We start from the raw sequence: 26078 nt of genomic DNA, 5'->3' as shown, positions 1-26078 counted from the left end.
AAAAGAAAAAAACAAAATATATTTCTCATTTTTTCACATGTATTTAAACTTTCCACATAAATAAAAAAAAGCTGTCGTTTCCCAAGAATGCGTCTTGTGTGAGACGAGCGATGAGAACTACAGGTGATAAAAAGCTGAACTCCAAATTATAAATATGGCATCTGAGCGATCCAGATGACAAAACCAATCACTACCCCAAACTGATTAGCTACAGCAAGTACAAACATCTCAACCAAAACTCCACTCTTGATAATGATTAATCCCTTAATGGAAGATGTAAAGGAGCTATATCACACAAATTAATCATGCCAAGAAAACACTATTGGATAAGATTAAATATTTTTCACAAATGAAGTGAAACCCGATTACATAGCAGCTTTCTGACAAAGTGTTTGAGCCTCACTACTGCCTCCTATGGGTCAGATTTCTTAGTACATTGCCACATCCACTTTGTATTAAAACAAAACTGTCAAGTTCTGGTTTTCCCTTGTACTGCCATTAAAAATACCCTTAACAAAAAGCGAGTTTTCTAAATGTCTTTAATAGTGCTAAAGTAAAGACTATTACATCATCCCTTTAGTAGAAACTGTCCAGGGAAAAAAATCCCCATTTTCCAAAGCGAAAGAGAGGGAGAGACTTTTAAATCACTGTAGCTGCAGCAATATTTAATGCTCTTACCCAGAAGGGGAGAAACGGAACAAAACAATAAACATGGCACATTCTCATTCAAATTCCGTTATGTAAAAAGTTACAAATAAACCTAATCAATAAATATATATTTTTAAAAGGTTTCAGTAAGGAGCATTTAGTATGCTAAAATAATAAATGTATAACACCAATTTCTCCCCCACTTAAAAAATATTTACAGAACTGTACCCAATCTGGGTGTAATGCTACATGTGTATGGAGTTGAGATTTTTTTCCCTAAGAAAGTGGAGCGGCGGGCGCATCCTCCTAATGCTGTATATTCCTGGTAAGTTCACAAGTGTCTGCAGGTTCATTCGCTGTCTTCTGGGTCCGAAGAGTCCCTTTCGTTGTAAACCTCCTTGATGAGGAGAATGCGGGTGAGAATGCTTTCCAAGATGTTCTTTTCCAGGGCTGTAGTGCTGTACCATAATGGGCTGTCCGGGGCACTGGAGCTTTCGGGTTTCATGTAAAATGTATCCATTCTTTGTTTAAGACTCCCTGGACTGCAAACAACAAAAAATTAACTTACACAGTGTTGAGAAGTATGATTTTATGTTGGATACAAAATTGAAAAGACTGAAGGCAAGCATCTCACATATACAATAGTACTTTAAAAACCTTTGTTGTTTGATCAACATTGTTTTTATTTTATTGAGGAACATCACAAAGTTCTGACTACTAATTACAGCCAACAGCACCAAACTCATACTATAAATCAGACACTGTGAAAAAGCCAACGGTTTTGTGGAACATTAACAAAAATAGAAAATATATAACATAACAGAAATATTCGTGTCAATCTGGTCTTTAATTGCCATTAGTAATGAACAAAGGAATGTTTACTTCTCTACGTATTAAAAGCAACAAAAAACAAAAGTAAAATCAATTCACTAACAGGTCCTGACGGGCTCGAAGTCTAGAGAAAGGTCTTGACTTCCGAACTCCTTACCATTTAGAGAGGTAGAGCTCATACAAATGACACTCATGCTTTTTTACTGGGCAGTGAGATCCACCTCCAGAGCCGTCATCTGGTTCATAATCAGGATCAGTGTCGTCATCTTTGCGTTTTCTTTTTCTTGATACTGTTTTTTCTGTTCACACATAGAAAAAGTAGACAGAGGAGCAAATGTTTGTTTTAAATAAGACAGGGCTTTCATATATTTGCATAATGTTCAGCAGTTGATCTCGTAGAAGTTAAATTTTTAAAATCTGCACCTGTAAATGAATTCAGGTGCCTGTTTAAGTAGATTAGATTAATTTATGCAAGAGTTCCTCTGAAATTAAAACCACTGGCCAAGGACAATAGCCCAAAATAAAATGAAAGTAAAGGAGACTAAACACTATCTTTAAAAGGATAACAATCATTCTGGCAAGACACTATACAAATATTTAAAAGATTCGTTTAGGGTTGTTTTTTTAAAGCAGGGCTGTCTTCTATTTTACAGAAACATTTGTGAGAATAATGGCTAACCACAAGGAAATATAATCAAGGAGCTGGATGTTTGTTGTTGCTGTAGTACCACCTAAGTATTAAGTGCCATTTTGGTCATACATTGTTTTTTCATATTCTACATGGTGAACCAACTACACTACAAAAACAGCATACATATTATGTGGATATACACTTTCCTACAATTCTGTAATACTTAAATCTCTAACAGATGTATTTTGTCGCTGTTAAATAGAGGTATTATCTATGCACGCTTGACCCCAGACATTACCTAGATCATCCTCAAAAATGGAAGGTATTCGAATGCAGACAGTGGTATCTTTAGTGTGAGGGTTCTTCTTCCACTGCCTGTAAACATTTCCAAACGAAAGCCTCAAGTGCTGATCCACGGTTCTTAAGCCAAAATACTTAGTGTTAAAATAGACTAGGGTAGAGAGCAAAACCATTGGGGAATGTTCTCCAAGCTGCTTACTGCTCCATAAATACTGCTCTTCAATTCTGCAGAATAAGGAACCTAGAAGAGAAGAACAGTTGGAGATTAGGTTGCATTGCAAGTAAAACTATCAGAGATCATTGAGGAGGATTGGCTTTGAATGTAAAGCAATAATACTGCCCTTCACATGTCCTAACACTTCTGTGATTTCAAAAAATACTATATTATACAAGATACAATACAAGATTAAGGAGGGTGCTGCTGAATAGTTTCAATACATACTTGTGCCTGTTGTTTTAACAAGCTTAACTATTTGCCCATGTAAAGATACAATTTAGACCCTACATATACCTTGTACAGAAGCTTATTAAAATATAAAAACATGCAAAAAAAAGATACAAAAAATTGATGTCTAGCTTGCAGTGAGGAATGTAAAATGAAATACTTTACCATCAGGAAGTACACTTGGTTGCCAGTCTTTGAGTGTTTTATTTAATTCCTGTCCAAATAGTTGGTAATATGGATCAGTGAAAATGTTGTCAGTTCTTCCATTTTCTTGCAGATACTATAAAAGCAGTACAAAAAAGAAAAAAAATAACCAAATGATCGATGAAGAAAACTGAACTAGAAGTTGCAGAGGGAAAAGCAATGAATAAACTGTGTACACTTGGACTTCCTTGCGTTCATCCTACTTATAACCTGCCACTTACATATATGTATGAAGTGACTGAGGGTAACAGCAGATACATGGAATTACTACAATGCATCTCGAGTGGCCCTTGAACCTCTTGTGAAAAGCCAGGAACACAGGATCATGTGGTATAGACAATGGGGGAGCATGGCTTTGCCTCTTACCTTCTAGTCCTGGCCCAGTGTTACAGAAAGCATGTTGTATTAAATGGAATTAATGGAAATTAAATTGCCACTTCAAAGCAAGATTACATTTGAATCTACTCTGGACCAAATGGACACTACAGAAAACAGAACCTGCTGTTGGAAAGAACAATTCCTTATATTGATGAATGAATACAAAATAAAAATAACACATTGGCAGTTGTGTCCTTATACTAAAGAATGGTAATCACAGCAACTCATGATGTGAACAGCAGTAAAGTTTTAATCATTGGACACAACCCCCAAAGCCTTAGTTTCCATAGTTAAGGACGGACATATCAGAACAAAGAACAGCTATCATTTACAATTATACAAATGTAATCGCCAAGCCCTTGACTCTGAAAAGGAAACTGGAAACACTTCTTAAACGTTACCAAGAACATATTCAGAAATCATTGCTACTCTCTGGCTTTCATCCTCTTCAGCGAGGATTCTAAGAAAAGGAGTACTGGCTTCCTAAAAAATCCACTTCAGCATTATCTTAGGGAAACCATGCTGCTGCCAGGGTGAATTTAATTTAGGCGATAAAGCCAGTTAAACGTCGCACTGTGCTGGAAACATTGCTATCTATGTACTAAAAGGCACATCATACCTCCTATTTCTAACGAGAGGTTCACGTAATGGGAAACATTACAGGATTCTGAGGGGCATATGAGGTGGAGTGGATGTTTTTTCCCTGAATGGAAGCATACGGCTTAACCAGTGCAGGAGTTCCTTTGTACAGTTTTCTATGTGAAGAACGTTTGTAAGTAAACTACTTGTTTGCAGATTAATAAGCGTTTAATTTGGTGAAATAAAAAGTTTGCTGGCTGATCAAGAAACACTGGCAGCAGTCCATTTTGGGGAATACCATAGTATTATTCTAGGAAAGTGTAAAAATATACATCTCCTCCTCAGACAATATCCTGTAAACATATCAATGTATATTTGTTTGTGCTCTTTAGCTTTGCGTTTTAAAATTGTATTTATGAAAGGAAATGATCGACTGTTCAGGTTCATCCTTACCGCCTCATCAACAAACTCAAAAACTGTGAAATGACCATTCAAGCAAAGTCTTTCATCTTAAGCCATGATTAATAAATACATCAATGAACAATCAAAGGAAAAGATTACACACTTGGCTAAGTAGCAAAATGTTCAAGTGTGCTCAAGATGTTTAAGTAAAGCTTACTCTTGACTTACTAACCTGCTGGATGCCAAGGCAGAGATAAAAGACGCTATCAGGTGCATAGCTCTCCCCGTTTGGCCTTCGAACCTCACTGACAAAGCGCGAGAGTCCGTAGTTGAGTTCAGCAGCAGAATGTGACAGGAGGTTTCTTTTTAATCTCACTGGTTTTGCTGCAATAAAAATTATAATTCAATAAAGAAAAGTCCAGTCAAGATCCTACTAAAAATCCTACAAAACAATCTCTTTAGGAAGCGTCAGTCTTGGCCATTGTCCATCTTGATCAGTTTCTAGACACACCACTCACTTTGTTTTGGTTGTTCCTGTTCTTGGTTATCCTCTGTGCCTTCTGTTACAGCTGTAGCTGTAGTTGACACCCATCGCTTCCAAGCATTAATGCCATAAGTAGATTTTAAGGCAAACAAACTGTCTGGAGTTTCAGGCCAAATTACATGGGAATTATCTTCAGCTGCTCTTCTCTTGTATCCCTATTTACAAAACAGAACAAAAAGTAACTGCGTTTAGGTAGGCCCTTTCAAGTCTTCACTTGCTACAGACTGCAATCACAAAGTATACTTTCAGATCTGTATTATAAAAGCTCATATTTTATAAAAGATTAATACTAGAAGCCCATATAAAATGGAGACCACCACAAAAGCATTTTAGATACCTTCCATTACTCTGGAAATATTAACTGCACTAGTGTTGGTGGATATCATTTTCCATTTCCACTCCACACTTCATAAGCTTGTCCGTTTCCCAGAGTACACTTCCAAAGTCATACCTTCTTTTTAACTTGAGGTCGAGGCTTCTCTTCATTTTCTTCTCCCAAAACAGGAGGCAACATGAACGCTATTTCACTATCAAGTTCTTCTACAACCGGATCGGGAACTGTTAAGAAGATGGGAAGACTGTGACAAGTCTGGCATTGGGACAAATGGACGTTGATCAAATGAACAGAGTCTTGGTTGTGGAACCAGAGTTGAATACAGTTCCAGGGATGTGCATTTGCTAAACACTATGAGGGGGGGGGAACTAGATGCTGCAGATGGTTTACAATGCTTTGATGTCCCCAAACCATGTGAAAAGCTGCATCTACATAAAATCTGGATTGTGTGTTTTTTGTTCTCATATTAACATTTGACAAGAGACCTTGTATGATTTATAATTATATAGTTTATTCTGAATACATTTAGCAGTCTATTCCGTTAGTCTTATGACTTTCAAGCAAGAAAAGATCCAATGAAGACCATTATGTACAAAAGTGTTTCGTACTAAAGGGCTGGCTATTGTGTGACAATTCATTCATTCATTCAAGAAACACACCTCTAGGGAAATCATTTTCCAAATCCAGTTCAGGCTCATAAGAATCATCTGGCTCTTCTTTCTCATCTGAACTGGCCCCTTCACTCTTCTGGCTTTCAATTTTCACATCTTCAAAGGAAAGGGAAAAAAGGGAAAAAGTTGTATATTCCATTAAATAAATGGTCCCCTACTTGATAATCCAGTATTTACATGTAGTAAGACAGGGGTGAAAGATGAAGGATAGGTTCTAAGTATTTGAAAATATTTTATTTCAATAAATAAACTGTGGCATATCATAACATATTTGCAAAATATGCTGATCATCATTGTGAAAGTAAATATTGTCACAAGCACCTGGGTGTGAGATGGTTAATGAGCACATTGCAACATACAGAAGACAATCTGGACTGTATTAGTGGCTTCAGAAAGGCTGCAATTCTGCACCATCTGTGGCCAAATCAAAACGATCCAGAAGCACCCGAGATCCAATACACCTGAATTATAAATGCTACAAGTAACTGTCTTCATGTATAAAGTTATGTTTTAATAGTCCAAACTTGATAACATTACATCATTTGAGAAATCTGCAATTAAAAAAGGGAATTTGCTTTTCATTGATTTGGATTACACGTCACAAACTGTGGACTACCCTACTTTGGCACATGTTACTTTTATTCTGTGCATTATTTTGTATAATTATGTGCATATTCATTTGTATTGTGTTGCCCTAGTAGGGCTGAGCAATACGACTAAAAATAATATCTCGATATTTCTTGTTTTTATCCAATCAAGCTACAAAACAAGACCAAAGACATTCAAACTACAAGTATTTCATTAATCATTAAATATGAGTAATAGAACCCGCAACACCGAGACATTGCACTCGCATAAAACACCAGTCTCTGACTGCTGAGTCTCTCAGTCTGTCCAATCAGCGCTTTCAGGCTGTTGACCAATGACACAGACCTGTGAGTCTAGAACACCTAGCAGAAACGGGGCGTGGTTTGGCATAACTGCATTAGAAAAACAAAGGAAGCTCCAGAGCGCTGTCACTGCCTTCCACCATGTTTTCACAAAAAACAAAACCCACGTTGTTGCATGCTGCGCCTGCATCAGACTGTTGCTAACTTTGGTTGATGCGGGTCAGTATTTACCATGCGTTTTTCAAACACAGTTTTAATAATTAAAATTTGAAACTGTAATACTAACCGTTGGGAATTTCACCGTGGTTTATCGTGAAACCGGTAACCGTTTCATCCCTAGGTGTGTACATTGTGTATATATATACACACACTCACCTAAAGGATTATTAGGAACACCATACTAATACTGTGTTTGACCCCCTTTCGCCTTCAGAACTGCCTTAATTCTACGTAGCATTGATTCAACAAGGTGCTGAAAGCATTCTTTAGAAATGTTGGCCCATATTGATAGGATAGCATCTTGCAGTTGATGGAGATTTGTGGGATGAACATCCAGGGCACGAAGCCCCCGTTCCACCACATCCCAAAGATGCTCTATTGGGTTGAGATCTGGTGACTGTGGGGGCCAGTTTAGTACAGTGAACTCATTGTCATGTTCAAGAAACCAATTTGAAATGATTGGACCTTTGTGACATGGTGCATTATCCTGCTGGAAGTAGCCATCAGAGGATGGGTACATGGTGGTCATAAAGGGATGGACATGGTCAGAAACAATGCTCAGGTAGGCCGTGGCATTTAAACGATGCCCAATTGGCACTAAGGGGCCTAAAGTGTGCCAAGAAAACATCCCCCACACCATTACACCACCACCACCAGCCTGCACAGTGGTAACAAGGCATGATGGATCCATGTTCTCATTCTGTTTACGCCAAATTCTGACTACCATCTGAATGTCTCAACAGAAATCGAGACTCATCAGACCAGGCAACATTTTTCCAGTCTTCAACTGTACAATTTTGGTGAGCTTGTGCAAATTGTAGCCTCTTTTTCCTATTTGTAGTGGAGATGAGTGGTACCCGGTGGGATCCTCTGCTGTTGTAGCCCATCCGCCTCAAGGTTGTATGTGTTGTGGCTTCACAAATGCTTTGCTGCATACCTCGGTTGTAACGAGCAGTCAAAGTTGCTCTTCTATCAGCTTGAATCAGTCGGCCCATTCTCCTCTGACCTCTAGCATCAACAAGGCATTTTCGCCCACAGGACTGCCGCATACTGGATGTTTTTCCCTTTTCACACCATTCTTTGTAAACCCTAGAAATGGTTGTCCGTGAAAATCCCAGTAACTGAGCAGATTGTGAAATACTCAGACCGGCCCGTCTGGCACCAACAACCATGCCACGCTCAAAATTGCTTAAATCACCTTTCTTTCCCATTCAGACATTCAGTTTGGAGTTCAGGAGATTGTCTTGACCAGGACCACACCCTTAAATGCATTGAAGCAACTGCCATGTGATTGGTTGATTAGATAATTGCATTAATGAGAAATTGAACAGGTGTTCCTAATAATCCGTTAGGTGAGTGTATATACACCGATCAGCCATAACATTATGACCACCTGCCTAATATTGTGTAGGTCCCCTTTTGCTGCCTAAACAGCCCTAACCCGTTGAGGCATGGACTCCACTAGACCTCTGAAGGTGTGCTGTGGTATCTGGCACCAAGACGTTAGCAGCAGATCCTTTAAGTCCTGTAAGTTGCGAGGTGAGGCCTCCATGGATCGGACTTGTTTGTCCAGCACATCCCACAGATGCTCGACTGGATTGAGATCTGGGGAATTTGGAGGCCAAGTCAATACCTTGAACTCGTGATTCATCAGACCAGGCCACCTTCTTCCATTGCTCCGTGGTCCAATTCTGATGCTCACGTGCCCATTGTAGGCGCTTTCAGCAGTGGACAGGGGTCAGCATGGGCACCCTGACTGGTCTGCGGCTACGCAGCCCCATACGCAACAAACTGCGATGCACTGTGTGTTCTGACACCTTTCTATCAGAACCAGCATTCACTTTTTCAGCAATTTGAGCAGTAGCTCGTCTGTTGGATTGGACCACACAGGCCAGCCCACGTGCATCAATGAGCCTTGGCCGCCCATGACCCTGTCGGCGGTTCACCGCTTTTCCTTCCTTGGACCACTTTTGATAGGTACTGACCACTGCAAACCAGGAACACCCCACAAGAGCTGCAGTTTTGGAGATGCTCTGACCCAGTCATCTACCCATCACAATTTGGCCCTTGTCAAAGTCGCTCAGATCCTTACGCTTGCCCATTTCTCCTGCTTCTAACACATCAACTTTGAGGACAAAATGTTCACTTGCTGCCTAAATAGATCCCACCCACTGACATGTGCCATGATAATGAGAGTATTAGTGTTATTCACTTACCTGTCAGTGGTCATAATGTTATGGCTGATCGGTATATATATTATATACACACACATACATACATACACACACAGTATGATTTACGGTCAGATAACAACAACAAGTAATGGTAATCACACAACACATGCGCTGTAAAATAGTATAGATTCAGGTAGATTTACCACAGCTGGGTTTATAGTGGCGCATTTAACACCTGCTAGACAAGTACATTTCTTCTCTGACTGTCGCATTTCAATTCTGCTTACCAGTACAGCACGTGTTAATACAAAATAGTTATAATAATAATAAAAACTGTTATTCAACATCTTAATAAAAAGAAAATGAAACTTTCTGTATCTGTTTGCATTGCTTTCCAATGTATTCAAATGCAACCAAACTTTATTGTTCTTTAATTTCATACTAATTATATACATCTAAATTAGTGGGGGTGGGGGGTGTGATTGCGTATTGTCGGGGGTGATTGCAGATCGAGTTTAGCTTGGCAATGAGAGTGAGGCGGAACGTGTGCGCTTGTGAATTAAAGTATCTTTTGGTTATTCTGTGTCAAGTTCACTCTCCTCCATGTTTGTTTGCGTTTCTGAATGCACATTTCTTGCCTGCAATCCGGCATGTAAGGAAGAACCGGGAAGAATGCAAAGTGTTGTCCAAATGACGAAAAATAATATGAAACGATAGACATTTTTCTATCGTCACACGATATACATCATATTGCACAGCCCTATGCACTAGTTATTCGGTTTTGTGTTATACTAGTTAGCATTTTTTAAATCCGATACAAATGTCTGGATCAACCATAGCAGCATATAATCAAGGTTAGCCAGTGTTGAATTAAGCATTTGCAGAAAGCATCCATGATCACTGAACACTGAAATTTTATTTTCTGCAGTTATCTGCAAACATTTCTCCTCTGAAAAAGGTGAAAAGCTACGAAGGTTTGTGAAAATGCGTCATGCATCAATATTAACTTATATGGTAGTTCCTAACAGTAATGTACAGTTTACACAAAATCAGTTCAGATCGACTGATGCAATCCGATGCGGTTTTATCTTGGAGAAGCAGGGGTGTGTGTGTATAATTTCTATTTATGTTATTGAACCATACAGGCAGCCTGGAGTCTCCAGCTAAAACAAAAAACAAAAAACAAAAAACACAGATCTCAACATGGGATTTGAAAAATACATCTCAAAAGTCAAAATTAAAACTTATTTGGATTGTGTGTCACAATTTCCATGTTTATATAACAGTCACTCATTTGGGCTATGCAGAGAAGGCGCTCCGAGGTCTGCCTGAGGGCTGACCACAAACACCAAATTACTATTGAAATCGCAAATGTGGTTATAACCGGAATTGACAAGGAGGTACAGTAAAATTGCTGGTGCGCAACTGTTAGCAAAGCAGACACCAGTCCTGTCTGTAGGCAAGGCATACCTGTACTGTCTGGCTTCTCATCTGCCTCGGCTATCATTTCAGCCATGGTCAAAAGGTCAGCCTCCAGCGGATCTGTGGGAATCTTGGCCTTGAGCTCATCAATGGCCTGCACAATCTTCTCTGCACTATCCAGTGTAGTGGGCAAAAAAACTGGCACTGGAACCTGCGGATGACAAGCATTGCTGTAAACACCTCCTTTAATAAGGGTAAACCATGTGGGCTGCAAGCAATGATATGCATGTCAGAGTCTTTGACCCAGCATTTAAGTCTAGCAGAGGACTGGGGGGAGAAAGTGGGTTTACGTGGAGAGGCTTGATTTGGAAAAGCTGAATTGTAATCTACCTGCAAAATCCCCAGACATGAAGCAGGCTTTAATGTGTACGGTTGAAGTTCAAAATGAAACATTACACCCAAGTTTAAGTGCAACATCATTTATTTTACATAAAACATTCACATTTCTTTCACAGAATTAACTCATTTGCTATCCATCATCCTACTGGTGAGGTGAGCCATTGGATCACAACACACCAGAAACCCAACCATAAAACTAAAACATTTGTGTAATAAATAAAATGAACTGTCACATGATAACGGGGGAAGAGGGTTCCTACCGGAACGGGTAGCGTCACTGGAGCAGGGGTAATCTGGCTGTACATGTTCATGGGCACTGGGATATACACAGGCACAGGGATGGGGACTGGAACATACTCAGTCTTCACTACTTCATCTGGAAGACAGACAAAAATCAACTGCACATTCAAATCACTGCAAACCTAACTAAGTTTAAAAAACACTTGTCAGCGACTCTGCCGTAGTTTACCTGTCTGACAGGACTTCGTCTGCATGTGCGGCTTACAATATGTGGCTTTCGTCATTGTTAGAGGTTTACACAGCACAGCCTTGTTCTTCACATCCTTTATCCCACAATTGGAGTAAGATGAAACTGATGAAGTCTGATTTGATCCCTAAAAGTATTTTTAAGAGAACAAATGCATATGAAAATCCTTACTTCGTACCAAGAGCTCAAACCTTACAATGAATATATATAGTAGAACGTGATTTGATCTTAAAAACGCACTTACGGTGCTTTTCGTTGTTTGCGTTCCTTGCCCTATAAAAAGCAAAACAAAACAAATCAGCTATAACCATAAGATAATATCCCCACATCTCAAAGGGAAGTACTCAGCTAAAAGATATGCCACAAATTATCTACTATAAGTTTACAATTTACTTAAGATTAAGGTACAGTGAGTTTCTAACAATGTTTTATTAATTTAAACAAACAAGGATTTGCAACAAAACTCCTGCTCTTCTGTATTGTAAATTAGGATATTTTCTATGGTTACTGAACGCTTTGGACAACAGCTATTTCTTTTCCGAGGGGAGGGGGGGGCGTGAAGAACCAGTGTGTATCGATTAACATCTTTCAATTGGTTTTATAAAACGGTCTAAATTGAGATCGTACCGAAGGACATATTTTCAGGGCCTTTCTGGGTGGACATGTTGGGCTCGTTCTGCTGACAGTAAAAGCGCAGCAAACAGTGCTGGTCGCAGAAATGTTTCATCTCCGCCCTCCACTGTACAGACTCCGTAAGATTGCCCTGCACTTTACAGCAGTCACAGCGCGCAGCCTGGAATGGAGAACAGTGGCCATGTTACCATTCTGAACTCAATATGACAAATCACTTAGGGGTTTAAAGGACTTATCCATTGCAAATCTATGTAGAATCTATTCCTCTTCACCCTAGGTTCAGATTACACAAATCAGTACAGCTTCCTCAGCCCCTCAAAATCTTGAGCAGACTGGCTGTGCATTTTAATCTTAATACCTCATCAAATGAAATGCATACACAAGTGTGGAATTTATACACAGAATACACAGATGTTCTGACCTTGTAATACCAGTCTGTAAACTTCTTGGAACAGGCTTCACTGCAGAAGTCTCGCATAATCCCATCGATCTCTTTAGTGGCTCCTCTTTTACACATTTGGGAACAGTAGCTGCAGGTTACACATTTCAGACCTAATCGTCTTGCAAAGTCCTGTTTAAACAGCAGCTTACAGCCTGAAAGGACAAAATCGTACATTTTAATGAACTTTTTCTGGTCAACTTCATCTGCTTTTGCAATTTTTAGGAAATCGCTCTGCAATTTAGTATTTTACAGTTTGGTAAAGGGACTCCATCTAGTGGTAGAATACAATACTTCATACTAAAATAAAAACTTCAGAAAAAACAAGTTATAGGTCCTTAGACAGCAAATGTTATTACTACTTTAAAATCTACTGCTTAGAAAATTGTACATTGATTTAAAATAACATCTTGATCACCAACCAATTCATTAGCCAATAATTCCTACATGAACTACTATAGAGTTAACTGTACTTGGCCAGTTCTCACCCTACAAAATAAATGGTTCAATCATATTTTATTGCAAACTAATTAAATACACTACATATTATAAAGGCAGTTAAAACCACTTGAGGAACTTTCCCCATGACAGAAGCATCCTTCAAATACAAAATGCTTCCTTACAGAAAATAAAAGACTGCTAATGAAGTTTAAAATCTCAGCCTGTCCCTGACTCACCTTCACTGCAGAAAGGTCTTTTCACTCCTGAGAATTTCACCATGTCATGAAGAGTTTTCTCCTCTTGACAGTATTCACAGTATGTTACAATACAGTGCAGTTTTTTGTAGTCATCACAGCAAGTTTTGCTGCAAAACTGGTAGACTTTATTCTGTAGGAAATCAGAGGATGCTCAAATTAACACCATTTTATGGCAGCTTCAACAATATGTTTTGCCAGTACAAATGAAGGATTTAAATAAATTGATACACATATCATAGCACACTATACTACAATTAGAATGGTGTTAACAACCATCTGATACACAAATTCAATTTGAATTATCCATAAACGTAAGGAAGTCAAGATTGTCCCCTTTACTGAAAAAATTAAAACTTACCTCCCACTCCAGCGTCTCTGGCTTTAAACTGAAAGCTCCTCTACAATAATTGCATTTCAGCTGGATATTATTCAAGGAATGTGCAGTCTGCCCATTTGTTGAGGACTGAACACTTAAAGTCTGTGAAACAGAGACATCAGAATTCAGTAAAATATACTCAGAGTTCACTGTGACTTGTGAAAATACAACACTTTAGAACAAGGTAAAAAAAAAAAAAAAAAAAGTTCTGAGGGGATTAGAATTAGAATAATTAAAAACAATAACCAAATTAAAAAACTAAAATCTGCAATATGCTTAAACCTCAGGGACAGTCGTCATGACTTTGAAGACGTCCTAGTACCAAACCTCAAACATTAGTCTTGTAAATTTTATTTTGATATCAAATCTCAATACTTTGTGAACCAAATGTTCATGGTTGCCAGTGCTGGCAGAGGAGCTCTGCAGATGTCATACACAGTGATGAGGAGAGCAACGAGAACAAGATGCTAAAGGAAAATGTGTGGATGCAAAAGTAAGTACTAGTCGGTCTTAAAAACCAAGTTATTTACAAATATTCACAACGTTAATACATAGGACGGGACTACTTTTACAAAGCTCTGAGTTCTGCGAGATGAACAGTCATTAGGACTTGTGCTTAGGGTCAAATGAATCCTGTATCATAGACCTAATGTTTTGAGTTAATACATACAAGGATTTTCAATTTAGTTATTTAACAGGGGGTGGGGGTATAATCTAATGCATTCACAATTAAATCATAAAAGGAGTATAACCAGAGCACAACAGAGGGAGATTACCTGAAATTTTGTCACACAGTTAGAACTACAGAAGTTATAAAGCTTCCCATCAGGCAGTGTGGCTTGATACTGAGGTAATGCACTTCTTTTACAAAAATGGCATGCAGGTGCTGCACCTAAAGAGCAAGATAAAAATCACAAAAATGATGCATCAACATTTTAAACGAAACCAGAAGGGCCTTCTGAATACTTCAATGGGTAATTTAGAGATGTCACACAAAGTGTAGATCTTCCTATTAAATCTCTCAAAACATTATAGGTTCAACTATGACAGGGAAAGGGACTTCCGGTAGATGTTATGCAAAATGCTTACTATTTGTTTTCAAGTGTGAAAGCTTTCTGTGCCAAGGGGCTCCTATAACCAAGCTCAACTGACTGTAGAGCTCTACAAAGCTGTAAACCAAGAATAAAGAATTAGGTCAGCATTTGCAATTTATCGGGTCGCTAGCTATCCAACAACCGATTGAAGAAAGGAAACTGGAACAGTTGCATCTAAATCCCCAGTTGTAACGTCATACAAATAATAGAATGCATGCATTAAATAATGATGCATTGTTAATACAAAAAAACAAAGACTAACCATCTCTATAATAAAGGTAAACATAATCCTAATAGGTGTCCTAACATAATAAGTGTGGACAAAAAAGAACCAGAGATTACAAGAGACACTTTCCAAATGCAGTTACATCTCAGCAGGTAGTCCTATCCTTACAACACTTCACTTGACAGTTCATTAATTTCTCTCATTTAAACTATGTTAAGGGGACTATCTATACCAAAAATCAACAGAGCAATTCAATCGATAACCCAACAAGCCAAAAATGATTGTCTGGTCTCATTGCAGATCTGCTCATGGTGTGAAAAACTATGAAAATTTATTCAAAGCGTAAATAACATGGCTTAGTTTGAATATCTCAAAGGAAACATGGACTTACCAGAACTTGCAGGACTGGAGTTCTTGGACTTGTGCGAGTTCATGCACGCAGTAGAGCAGTAGGGCTCCATATTACCACTGGGTCCTATGCAATGAGTAATGTCGAAAAATCTACATGGAGTTCTGCATCCTGTACAGCATGTTATTTTGCCATGAGTCTAAAATTGTACATAGGAAAATGTCAATTTAATTTAGAATGCAAAAAAAATTGTAACAATTTCTTCTAACTGCAGTTTTCTACAAGGACTGACTTTTTGTACATTGTCTCTTTCGAGATTTCAATTTCCGTTTTGATTTCAATTCTGAATTTGGGTTTCTCATGTTCAGGGTTTGCTTAGCTCAATTGTGGTAGCCTTCATTTGATAAATTATAACCATGCAAGTATGATGGCGTCCTCAAACAAGGATAATCAATTTAATTCATGCTGCTTAAGATAATTAATGACTTTCCTTCTGCATATATATATGCAAGCAGCCATAGACAGTGGCCTAGCAAGAATGGCACTCCAGAGCAAATCATAGTACAATGCATCACCTGGGGGTTGCCCAGTGTAGATGACACAGTACAGGAATAAGTGGAAATGGAAAGTGGAAAGCATGGCATTGTACAAGGCAGAAATATAGCAAAACATATATAATATAAATCTAATCACACTTCTTCCACTGAACCTGAATACATTTTTTTTTTTTTTTTTTTAAACAAACACTTGCACTGGCTATACAATTGCCAGCTAGTAGAACTCTGATCTGCAGTTTGCACTGTAGAAGGCATTGGATTCCACATTAATAAGCATCGTACCTTCATGGTATATGAAGAGTCATAGCATATTTCTCCTACTTGGTGAACTGTAGTATAAAACATTTTTGTGTTTTAAATAAAATGTCCTAGTTTAAAACCCATTCTTACCTGCTTGTATTCCTTAACACAGTTCTGGCAGCAGAACCGTTTCTGCTGTCCATCAATTATAAGGAAATGATTTGCAGACGATTTATTAGGCAAATAATCTCCACACTGTTCACAACAGTTCATAATGAGACCATTGGCCATTCTATACCGGTTAAAGCAGTGATCACTGCATATCTTATGGGTGACGTTTTTAAAGCTAACCTCATGGCGAATCTGCAATTAAAGAAACAGATACAATGACTTCACTCAAACCTGATCCAGGGAAAAAAAAAAAAAAAAAAAAAACAAACATGTAATGTTCAGGTCTCAGAAAGCTAATTTTAAAGAAACTGTATAGAACTTATATCATTAACACTGAAAACTACACATCCAGTGTATTATATCATATAGTATATAATTGATTAAAAACATTAGATTATCTATAATTATCATCAGATTTAATTTACAATAGCAAATGCATGGCTTCTAGTGGGTCTATCACTATGAGGAAAATGAGTATAATACCTTCCATATTAAAACATTACAAAGGTAATTTAGTAATGTTTTCTCTTCAGGATTTTACCTCAGTTAGTTTCCCACAGACCGTGCACCTGGTCTTGATGGGGGTTTTGGGAGGATTCTGTTTATTTTCATATGAGGACAGACAAGCAGTGCTGCAGAACTCCTGGAAGGACTCGCTGGAGTCCACTTGAGCAACAATGGTTCCTTTCATGGTAGTAATGTCCCTAAAATGAAGAAGAAAAAAAATATATATAATCAGGAAATTTGCATACACATTTCAGCATGCAAAAGCTCTCTGAACAAATGCGAAAAAGTAAACCTTGATAAAATCACTATGCATTTTACTTTACTGAAGTCATTAGAGGATGGTTTAATACCTAATATTTGTATACTACACTATCATATGAAAATATTTCTCAGATTCTTGGTTGTTCAGAAGACTGGTCAAATCGTTTACTCAGTTGGTAAATCTCTCTCTACAGTTACCTACCAGAAAAAAAAAAAAAAAACTGTACAACAGCACTAATCTGAAGTGCACAATTTCAATGCTGGATTCAACTTGTACACAAATTTGTTTCGTTTGATTTTCCTTGCAATTTCAAATTAAACAAATCTATATACGAATTCACTTCAGGAACCCAAGCTTGGATACTGTGCAAAAGGAACACTTAAATGTCTCCAACTTCAGTACCATCATAAAGATTATTTTTTCAGTGAGATGGTTACAGGGCATCATGGTCAACCTAGATAAGAGTGTGGACTCTGACCTTTTCATACATTTTGAATGGGTGTGAACAATGTGCATTTGCAGTAACATGGCATAACCACAAGAGGTCTACAGCTTCCACTTAAAATAATATCAGAAAAGTTTTCAGACTTTAAAAGTAATTTATTTTACATTAATATACACCGATCAGCCATAACATTATGACCACCTGCCTAATATTGTGTCGGTCCCCCTTTTGCCGCCTAAACAGCCCTGACCCGTTGAGGCATGGACTCCACTAGACCTCTGAAGGTGTGCTGTGGTATCCGGCACCAAGACGTTCGCAGCAGATCCTTTAAGTCCTGTAAGTTGCGAGGTGGGGCCTCCATGGATCGAACTTGTTTGTCCAGCACATCCCACATATGTTCGACTGGATTGAGATCTGGGGAATTTGGAGGCCAAGTCAACACCTTGAACTCGTCATTCATCAGACCAGGCCACCTTCTTCCATTGCTCCGTGGTCCAGTTCTGATGCTCACGTGCCCATTGTAGGCGCTTTCAGCAGTGGACAGGGGTCAGCATGGGCACCCTGACTGGTCTGCGGCTACGCAGCCCCATACGCAACAAACTGCGATGCACTGTGTGTTCTGACACCTTTCTATCAGAACCAGCATTCACTTTTTCAGCAATTTGAGCTACAGTAGCTCGTCTGTTGGATCGGACCACACGGGCCAGCCTTCGCTCCCCACGTGCATCAATGAGCCTTGGCTGCCCATGATCCTGTCGGTGGTTCACCGCTTTTCCTTCCTTGGACCACTTTTGATAGGTACTGACCACTGCAGACTGGGAACACCCCACAAGAGCTGCAGTTTTGGAGATGCTCTGACCCAGTCGTCTAGCCATCACAATTTGGCCCTTGTCAAAGTCGCTCAGATCCTTAAGCTTGCCCATTTTTCCTGCTTCTAACACATCAACTTTGAGGACAACTTTGCTGCCTAATAGATCCGACCCACTGACAGGTGCCATGATAATGAGAGTACCAGTGTTATTCATTTCACCTGTCAGGGGTCATAATGTTATGCCTGATCAGTGTACGTATAGGAGCATCTTTTGTAATTTGGATTCTATACTTACTAGGTAGTCCTTGCTAAATTATTGATTGCACTACTGTGAACAGATTACAGATCATTCCTTGCTGTGACTCAAAATTACAATTTGAAGATTCTACAAAGTTTGCAAAGAATAAGCTCCCATATATAATAATTTATTCAAGCTTATGGTTGCTGCCCTGCTGTGATTAAGGGAAAGAGATTTTTTTGAAGTTCATTAAATTTGAAAATATCTACAAAGACCCAGTTAGTAATGCGACAAAAATAGATTTTCTAAATTCACAGTAATAGATTAAGATAATCAGTAATAATCATTTTAATATTAAAACCTTTGCCAGTAGTGCAAGTTCCCCCAAACACAACTTACCTTCCCTCCCCTTTGCCTGCACACACAAGACATACTATTCTGTGACTGACTAGTTGGCATTCGCTCTGAACCTTACTTTGTGCACATTGTGCAGTTCTTCTTGGGGGCAGGCTTGTGGGAGAAGGCTGACAGGCAGGTGGTCGAGCAGAAGAGATGGGCCGAGCCTTTGCGCTGGTATGCCGTCTGCCCTTTCCTCAGCGGCTTTTTACAGTTCGCACAGGTGACTTTGACCGGCTTAGAGGGCTGCTGAGAGGCTGGAGGCGGAAAGACAGATTTTGGCAAGGAAGCCGCAGAAGATGGAGAATCAACACCTGGCTGCTTTTGATTTCGGGGGAAAGAGGCTGACTGGGATATCCACGAATCTGTTAATAAATAGAAGTTCACATTACAAAGACCTCTAATAAAGCAAAGAGCCTTTACTGGGATGTACACAAATTAAATCAAGACTGCAGACTTCAATTGTTCAGCTCCTTATATTCAATAATATTCTTCAGTATGCTAGTGATAAAACCTTTGGCACACTTTTTTTTTTTTTTTTTAAATGGGATTTGGAAGCTGGTTTAAAAGCACAGAAGCAAGTCTGCAGGTGAAGCAATACAGTTTGGAAAAAAGTTATTAACTAATCTTTTTGTATTCAATGCATAGATGGGTTAAGCAGATCACTGATCACTGGGAATTATAAATCTTTCATTGACAATGTAATAAATAAACATCTGTATAACACAGATTTATGGATACATGTTCAAGTTCGAGGAAGAAACAAAACCTCTCTATTTTCCCATTGTAGGTAAAACAAATTTCCTTGTTTGGCAACAGGATACCCACAAAGGCAAGATCCCATTTAACCAGTTAAGGCTGTAGCACCTACTCAGCAGGCTGTGCCATGCTGCAGGGCTATAGAGCAGGAGATCAAGGGCTAATTCTCCTCAAGGACCCAAGGTGACTCAATACAAGCAGGCGCTCATGACCAATTAAAAAATGTAGAGTGGTGAATTACCAGGTCTCTGGTGGGTCCCCGTTTCCCCATTCTGAGCAGCCTCCCTGGCTGTGCCGACTCTTCCTGGATTGAAAGTCCCCGTGCTGGAATGGCCCACAGGCCTGCTGGAGTCAGTGTGTGAGGCTGTGGGAGCACTCTGTGCATCTGGGTTGAGGCTGAAGGTGTTGCTTATCTGCAACCCATTGCCTACCTCCGCCAGGCTGCTGTTGTGCAGAGAGGTGACACTGGTTATCATCAGATTCATGTCCCCATCGACCCGGGCACCAGGTACAGAGGCTCCCTGGCCACCACTGCCAAGGCTAGCCCCCAGGTCAAGCGTTGTCACGCTGGCGATCTGGATTTCAGAGTCTGGCTCCGTGCTGCTCAGTGGAGTCTGCACAGCTGCCACCACCTGGCTCTCCATCGCCTCTGTAGCCTCAGCAGAACTCGCAGCAGCATTGGACTCCTGACCAGCCCTGGTTCCAGTGACAGAGGATGAGGTGGGCTGCTGCAAAGACGTCAGCTCAGCATCTTCCTCATCATCTATAACGATGGTCTCGCCGTGACTGTTGGCCAAAGTCATGGGAGGCGGAGGAGGCGTGTAATCCTGCGAGTGCTGAGGCACTGTAGCAGTCTCCTCGGCACGGTCTGGAGTCTGGGAAACGGGGGCTTCGGCAGCGGTGCCAGTGCTGGGAACCAGGGTCGGCGTGCTCTCCTCTTGTGCTGAAGGAAGTGGCTCTATGAACACTACGTCATCGTCATCTTCCTCTGCCACCTTCGAGGTGTGCTGGAGATCGTCAGGGGCTGACGTGGTGTCCTGGACCGCTGCAACCGTCTCAACTTCTGGGACTCCCGTGTCCATGGCAGACTCCTCCTCTGCTGCCGTGTTGCTTTCTTCTGCACCGAGCTTGGGCTCCAAACCATTGGAAAAACCTTGGTCCATTACTTAGGTAACCACCTGAGAAAACAGAAGTGCATTGGGAGAGTTAAGGAAACCTGAAATAGGTCACAGAGAATTCAGGTATGTGCCAACTCCTCTCTGTCGATCTTCAAGCAGAAGGGTGTTTCTGCATCAATAAATACTAAACTGGTATTAGGGAGTCAAGAGGATGAACATCAGTATAGTGACCTGATGTGGATAATGCTAGGAGCAAATCTGAAGCACTCAAAGTGAGCTGTGCATTTGAAAGGTTCTCTGTGCATCACGAGGGAAAACATAGCACAGTAACTTTGTGAGAAAGTGTTTCTGTAGCATGGTTTATACAGACACAGGTGGTAATTTACATTTCTTCAGAAGATGGAGTCATCCCAAGCTTCACACATCCCTCTGTTTCTCCACTTTCACATCAGTCTCCTTCCCTCACAAGCTTAATCTTGATTCTAAGAAGGTAGGTTTAAAGTATGAACTAACTCTTACACACTCTTAACCCTCGGCAAAGCAATACCATTAGATGTGTAATGTTTGTGGAGTTGTGATTGAATTAAAAAAAAATATTGCAGATCTTCACCTAATGGACTTGTATTAAAAATAAATATTACAGAATAAAAATCCCAGGAATTCTACTGTTATGGTAAGTGAATATGAAACAAGACTCAAGATGTCCTCAGCTGTTGTGTCTACAGACATTTTCCCTACAGCATTTTAGTATCACAGCTTAATGAATTTTTAATAATTTCAGATGTAAAGAGTACACATCTTGCCTAGATAAGACAGCAGGAATTGCCCAATCTCTGTAAGCATGAGTTCAAACCATTCATTTTGATTATTTTTACATTTTCCAATACCTGAGGCACCAAGATTTTGCATTGGGTAACAGACCATATTTTAAAACTCAGACAAAACTAAATATTCAATATATTAATTAACTTGGTAGTGAGAGAAAGCCCTGGATTAAACTTTTTTTTTTGTACAGATGACTAATTCCTTTGCGATTGAAAATATTTAGCTATATCCCCATGTCCTCCATCTCCATTTGAAAATCTGTTGAATACTTGCTGCAATTAAATAATTGAAGTTTGTGGAATATAGATGCGTTTAGTTAAATATCTTTGGTGTAGCCTACATCACAAATGCACTGGAAACAAGATGCATTTAAATTTGGTTCAAAAGTTTCTGGTCACATTTTAATTCCTGCATTGTCCCCTGCCCTGAAGCACTGGAAAGTTAAGTTATGTAGTCTAGGTTGCTGTTGCAATTTAGAAAATCAAATTTTAAATTTTGTGCTAAACCTTCTCTCAAAAAGAAAAGACATCTACACAAGTATGACTCCCATAGAAATAAATTTGAAAAGCGACAGAACACTTACTCACTTCCTGCAATAACTTGTCACAGCCCAGTGCTGATAACGGCTATGGAGGCTCCATGCGCATCAAATACATCCTGAAAACAAACCACAACTTCTTACCATGTTCTGAACACTGTAAGCAAATTTATTTTGAATGCAAAAGAGACTAACTCACAGATAAAGTGCACTTGCATAGACTGAAAATGTACAGGTGTATTAGTCCCAAGCCGATGTGTACAATTCACACAAAACAGTCACTTCTGTTCATCATTAAGGAATGTTTGACTTGCATTTGAAATCGATATGTTGAACTTCCTAATAATCTCAGACTGGTTCCATAAATACCACCAGCATAAGTGCCTGCATTACATGGCAAAGTAATGATCACTGTAACTGAATTTGTACCATGCCAGTGACAACTAAAATGCTTATATATAAAAATAATGTTAATATTGTGATACAGTGAATGGACACCGGGAAACCTGGTCATCAAAAAAGTTGCACCCTCAGGTTGCAAATGAGGAAGGAAAGCATTCTAAAAGCATATATACTCAACTGGAGAATCAATTAAAGTATCATACTGTTCTCTTTTAGGAGGAAATGGCATTGAACACATCCAATTTAATCAAACTAGGAACATGTCTGTGTGCATCTATGCCCATGCAGCTACCAAAAAACATACAATTTGTGCTAGTGGGTCCACTCTGCAATCACTTGAATGCTAATATTCACTAGATAAAGTTCATATTTTGAAAAAGAACCCTAATTCCCTATAACAAAAAGGTAAAAATGTTATTGAAATATGCAAAACAGCGCCATCTGTGTGGGTATTTTCAGACTGCAATTGCTCTATTTTTCACAGATCATTACTTAAAGCCAGGAATAAAAAAAAAAACATCTGGTCAGAAGACATCCCCTCTTTATACCAGACTAATTATCTCAATTTAAATCCACACTACTGGCACTAGTGGGTAATTTTAGGCATAGATTGAAAACCAATTTCACATGCAGGATGAATACAAAGTTTGTAAAAACAGCTGATCTAAATCAATTGCATATTATTATTTATTTATTTCTTAGCAGATGCAACTTACAAAATATAAGAGTAATACAAAATGCAACATATGTATAGATGGCATTAAAACTCTGGTTTAAGTTAATATCAATAAAACCACAAAATAAGCATACTTGGCTAATAGGGGTGTAGGTAGGGCAAGCTCAAAGTATATTTCCCAGTTATCTATGGCTTTCCCCTACCTTTTCTACTGGAAAATGCACTCCTCCCCCCATCAAAAATAAACAGACAATAATAATGATTTGCAAAATTTGTAAGATTGTGTGCTAGCACAGGCTGCATCTCTGGTTCTCACAATGTCTATAATATTTAACATGTTTCCTATCCTTTAAAACACAGGCTGGGTGGTTACAACACAGCAGTATCAGGATTGTTTAATCAAATCCTTTTAACACATACAACTTAATAAGCATTGCTTTAAAAATCCCTTTTCATATTTTACATACATATCAGCAGCAGCAGCCACCTTTATAGATCCTCTGCTGGATGAAGGCCTCCCCAAGATACAAACATATATACACACACTATATACATACATACATACATACATGCATGCATGCGCACGTATATACATCATGTTTGGTACAAAATGCACAGATGGCACAAGAGATTTAGGAATTGTGCACATTGACAGCAATATAATATGCTGGTTATGTTCATTTCACTATGGCTAATATGGCCTTCAAACAAACAAAATACATTACATATTAAATGTGTGTTAAATATGTGCAGGAAACAGTGAAGATCTAAAATTATGTTCTCCATTTCAATATAATTGATCAGCACAGGTTCTGTATATGCAGACTACTACAGACTGTGCCCTTGACAATTTGAACAAGCTGAAGCTCCGTTCCAACATGCATGAGAACCTTACCCAGAAACAGTGCAGAGACGACGTAAAAGCTCTACACGTTCTGGAAAGCTAATGATATTTATCTAATAGGATAGTTAAAAAGTACAAGATTATGTTCAAATCTCAGCAACAGTTTTTTTTATAAAACATATAACGTAATAAATGGTGCTCAGCCTGACGTTCCCTTACAGATGTATTAGTAACGCGTGTGTAGCCCACCCCTGGCCTCTATCGAGCACGCAGCCATTGGATTAGCGGCAGGCAGGAGGGAGGCCAGCCTAAGTCTGCGCCATTGTTATTACAGATAAATAATCATAAGTTATTCGTGACTATTCGGCATACATAGCATGCAAAAAAATAGCTTGAAGAGCTCAACATCTATGCATCAACAGATAGTTTCGGGACTGCACAACACGAGGAAGCAGAAACAAAGAAAACAAATCGTGGGCATGTTTGTTTTCGTTTGTTTTTGTTGTTATACCCCCTGCCCAATTTCACATGTCAATGCAACTAAACTTGTCCTCCCAGTTCACGTTTGTGGAAGGGACTATGCTATTCCTACTTCATTTCAAGACTAGTCAGCATCAAGGCATTGTGCATCATTCTCGAATATACAATCCCATTTGCATAAATGCCGTTTAATTGCCACTTGCCCACAGCGAATACCCCGGGCAATCATAAAAAAAAATGCAACTGTTACCCCCAAGGGGCGCTATAGCACATTACAGATCAACTGATCTGCTCTAGTTTCTCAATTTATAACGTTGGTTATGCCCATTAAAAGTACCCATCTGCCCTGTGTGATGCGAATAACCCTTTCCACAGCCACCTAAATACAATACATACCCACTCACTTCCTGACAACCACGGGGGCTATTATTTGCCCCTGCTAGGCATTTAGTAGCACTGCCTCACGTCCGCCATTAGAGAGCGAACGAAACAATACGTGAGAGAGTACAGGCAATAGCACCCTGCCACAGCGGAGAGGGGGAGGAAAATCACAGGCGGGGTAAAATTAACTGCAGAAGTCTCCATTAAATTGGACTGGAGACGTCCATGGCCAGACCAGAAGGATTCTCTGGGCACTCGACCATCATCACAACCAGTTGGTAAAACTTTGTCGAATTAACCATAAAATGCAATATATTGTCTCTCAATCTCTTACCCGAGTCGAGCTGGATACGATGTAGCGCCACTTTTGTCCCCTGCCATAAATCCCCTGGCGCATGCGCTAAAACGTAGAGACGTTTTGTACGCGTGGGAGGTGACAGGCAGCGGTTTCCTTTTTTTATTTTCACTCACCACGGCGCATGCGCGCATGATTAAATGCACCGCAGTTAAAACCAAGCAATTAAGTTAAGATTCCCGTTAAGATAGCAATTATAGTGTAACATTGTACATATACCATGATACATTGTTTGGCTCATTTAAATGATTCGTTATTGCAGGTTAAACTACTATGCTATTTTTGTTGTTGTAATTCTATGCTTTTGTAAAGAAAAGAAAATGAGCACGAATTGTCTGTTTATTTTTGCATTGGGGAATACTGCCTTTCCAAAACGTGTGTGTATCTATACACTGCTATTGGTGGTATATTCACTGTTGAAGAAATAGTGTTTGCTCTTTGATTCAATAGACATATGGCATTTCTGTCTGAAAACAGGTATTTAGAGGGAGTAATAGATGGGATATAATGAGTCAAACGATTAGTATTTATGAACAAGGGTGAGCACCACCTCAAGGTACTTCACACAGCCAAACTATAGTATTAAGCAGTTAGTTTACAGTGCAAGAGAAAATAATCTCCTGTAAATCACATGACACTCCCACTGGACGGCCGCCGCCATGTTCCACCTAGGAAGCTTGCCTGCAATTCCTGCATCAAC

At 39.3% G+C, this 26078-nt stretch overlaps 1 protein-coding gene across 2 annotated transcripts; it reads right to left on the bottom strand.

Moving 5' to 3' along the window:
• Positions 1 to 522: 522 nt before the first annotated feature.
• On the bottom strand, positions 523 to 25460 carry zmym2 (zinc finger, MYM-type 2). 2 transcript variants are annotated; one of them, XM_066706472.1, is made up of 23 exons: positions 25358 to 25460; positions 20001 to 20937; positions 19080 to 19365; positions 16883 to 17045; positions 16321 to 16533; positions 15416 to 15572; positions 14481 to 14596; positions 13687 to 13806; positions 13308 to 13458; positions 12613 to 12785; positions 12186 to 12351; positions 11803 to 11831; positions 11541 to 11685; positions 11332 to 11447; positions 10721 to 10883; positions 5956 to 6063; positions 5414 to 5520; positions 4937 to 5117; positions 4651 to 4802; positions 3021 to 3135; positions 2409 to 2651; positions 1637 to 1778; positions 523 to 1190 (listed from the first exon to the last, which is right to left on the bottom strand). In XM_066706472.1, exons 2-23 carry the CDS (start codon positions 20920 to 20922, stop codon positions 998 to 1000), a joined length of 4161 nt encoding a protein of 1386 aa, XP_066562569.1. In that variant the 5' UTR covers positions 20923 to 20937; positions 25358 to 25460; the 3' UTR covers positions 523 to 997. The 2 variants fall into 2 exon arrangements, with proteins under 2 accessions (XP_066562569.1, XP_066562570.1); XM_066706473.1 differs by having other exon boundaries at positions 19080 to 19257.
• Positions 25461 to 26078: the final 618 nt, after the last annotated feature.

The sequence above is a fragment of the Amia ocellicauda genome, chromosome 6, assembly GCF_036373705.1.
Source record: "Amia ocellicauda isolate fAmiCal2 chromosome 6, fAmiCal2.hap1, whole genome shotgun sequence".
Lineage (NCBI taxonomy): Eukaryota > Metazoa > Chordata > Actinopteri > Amiiformes > Amiidae > Amia > Amia ocellicauda.
This window is presented reverse-complemented; position numbering and strand designations above follow the sequence as displayed.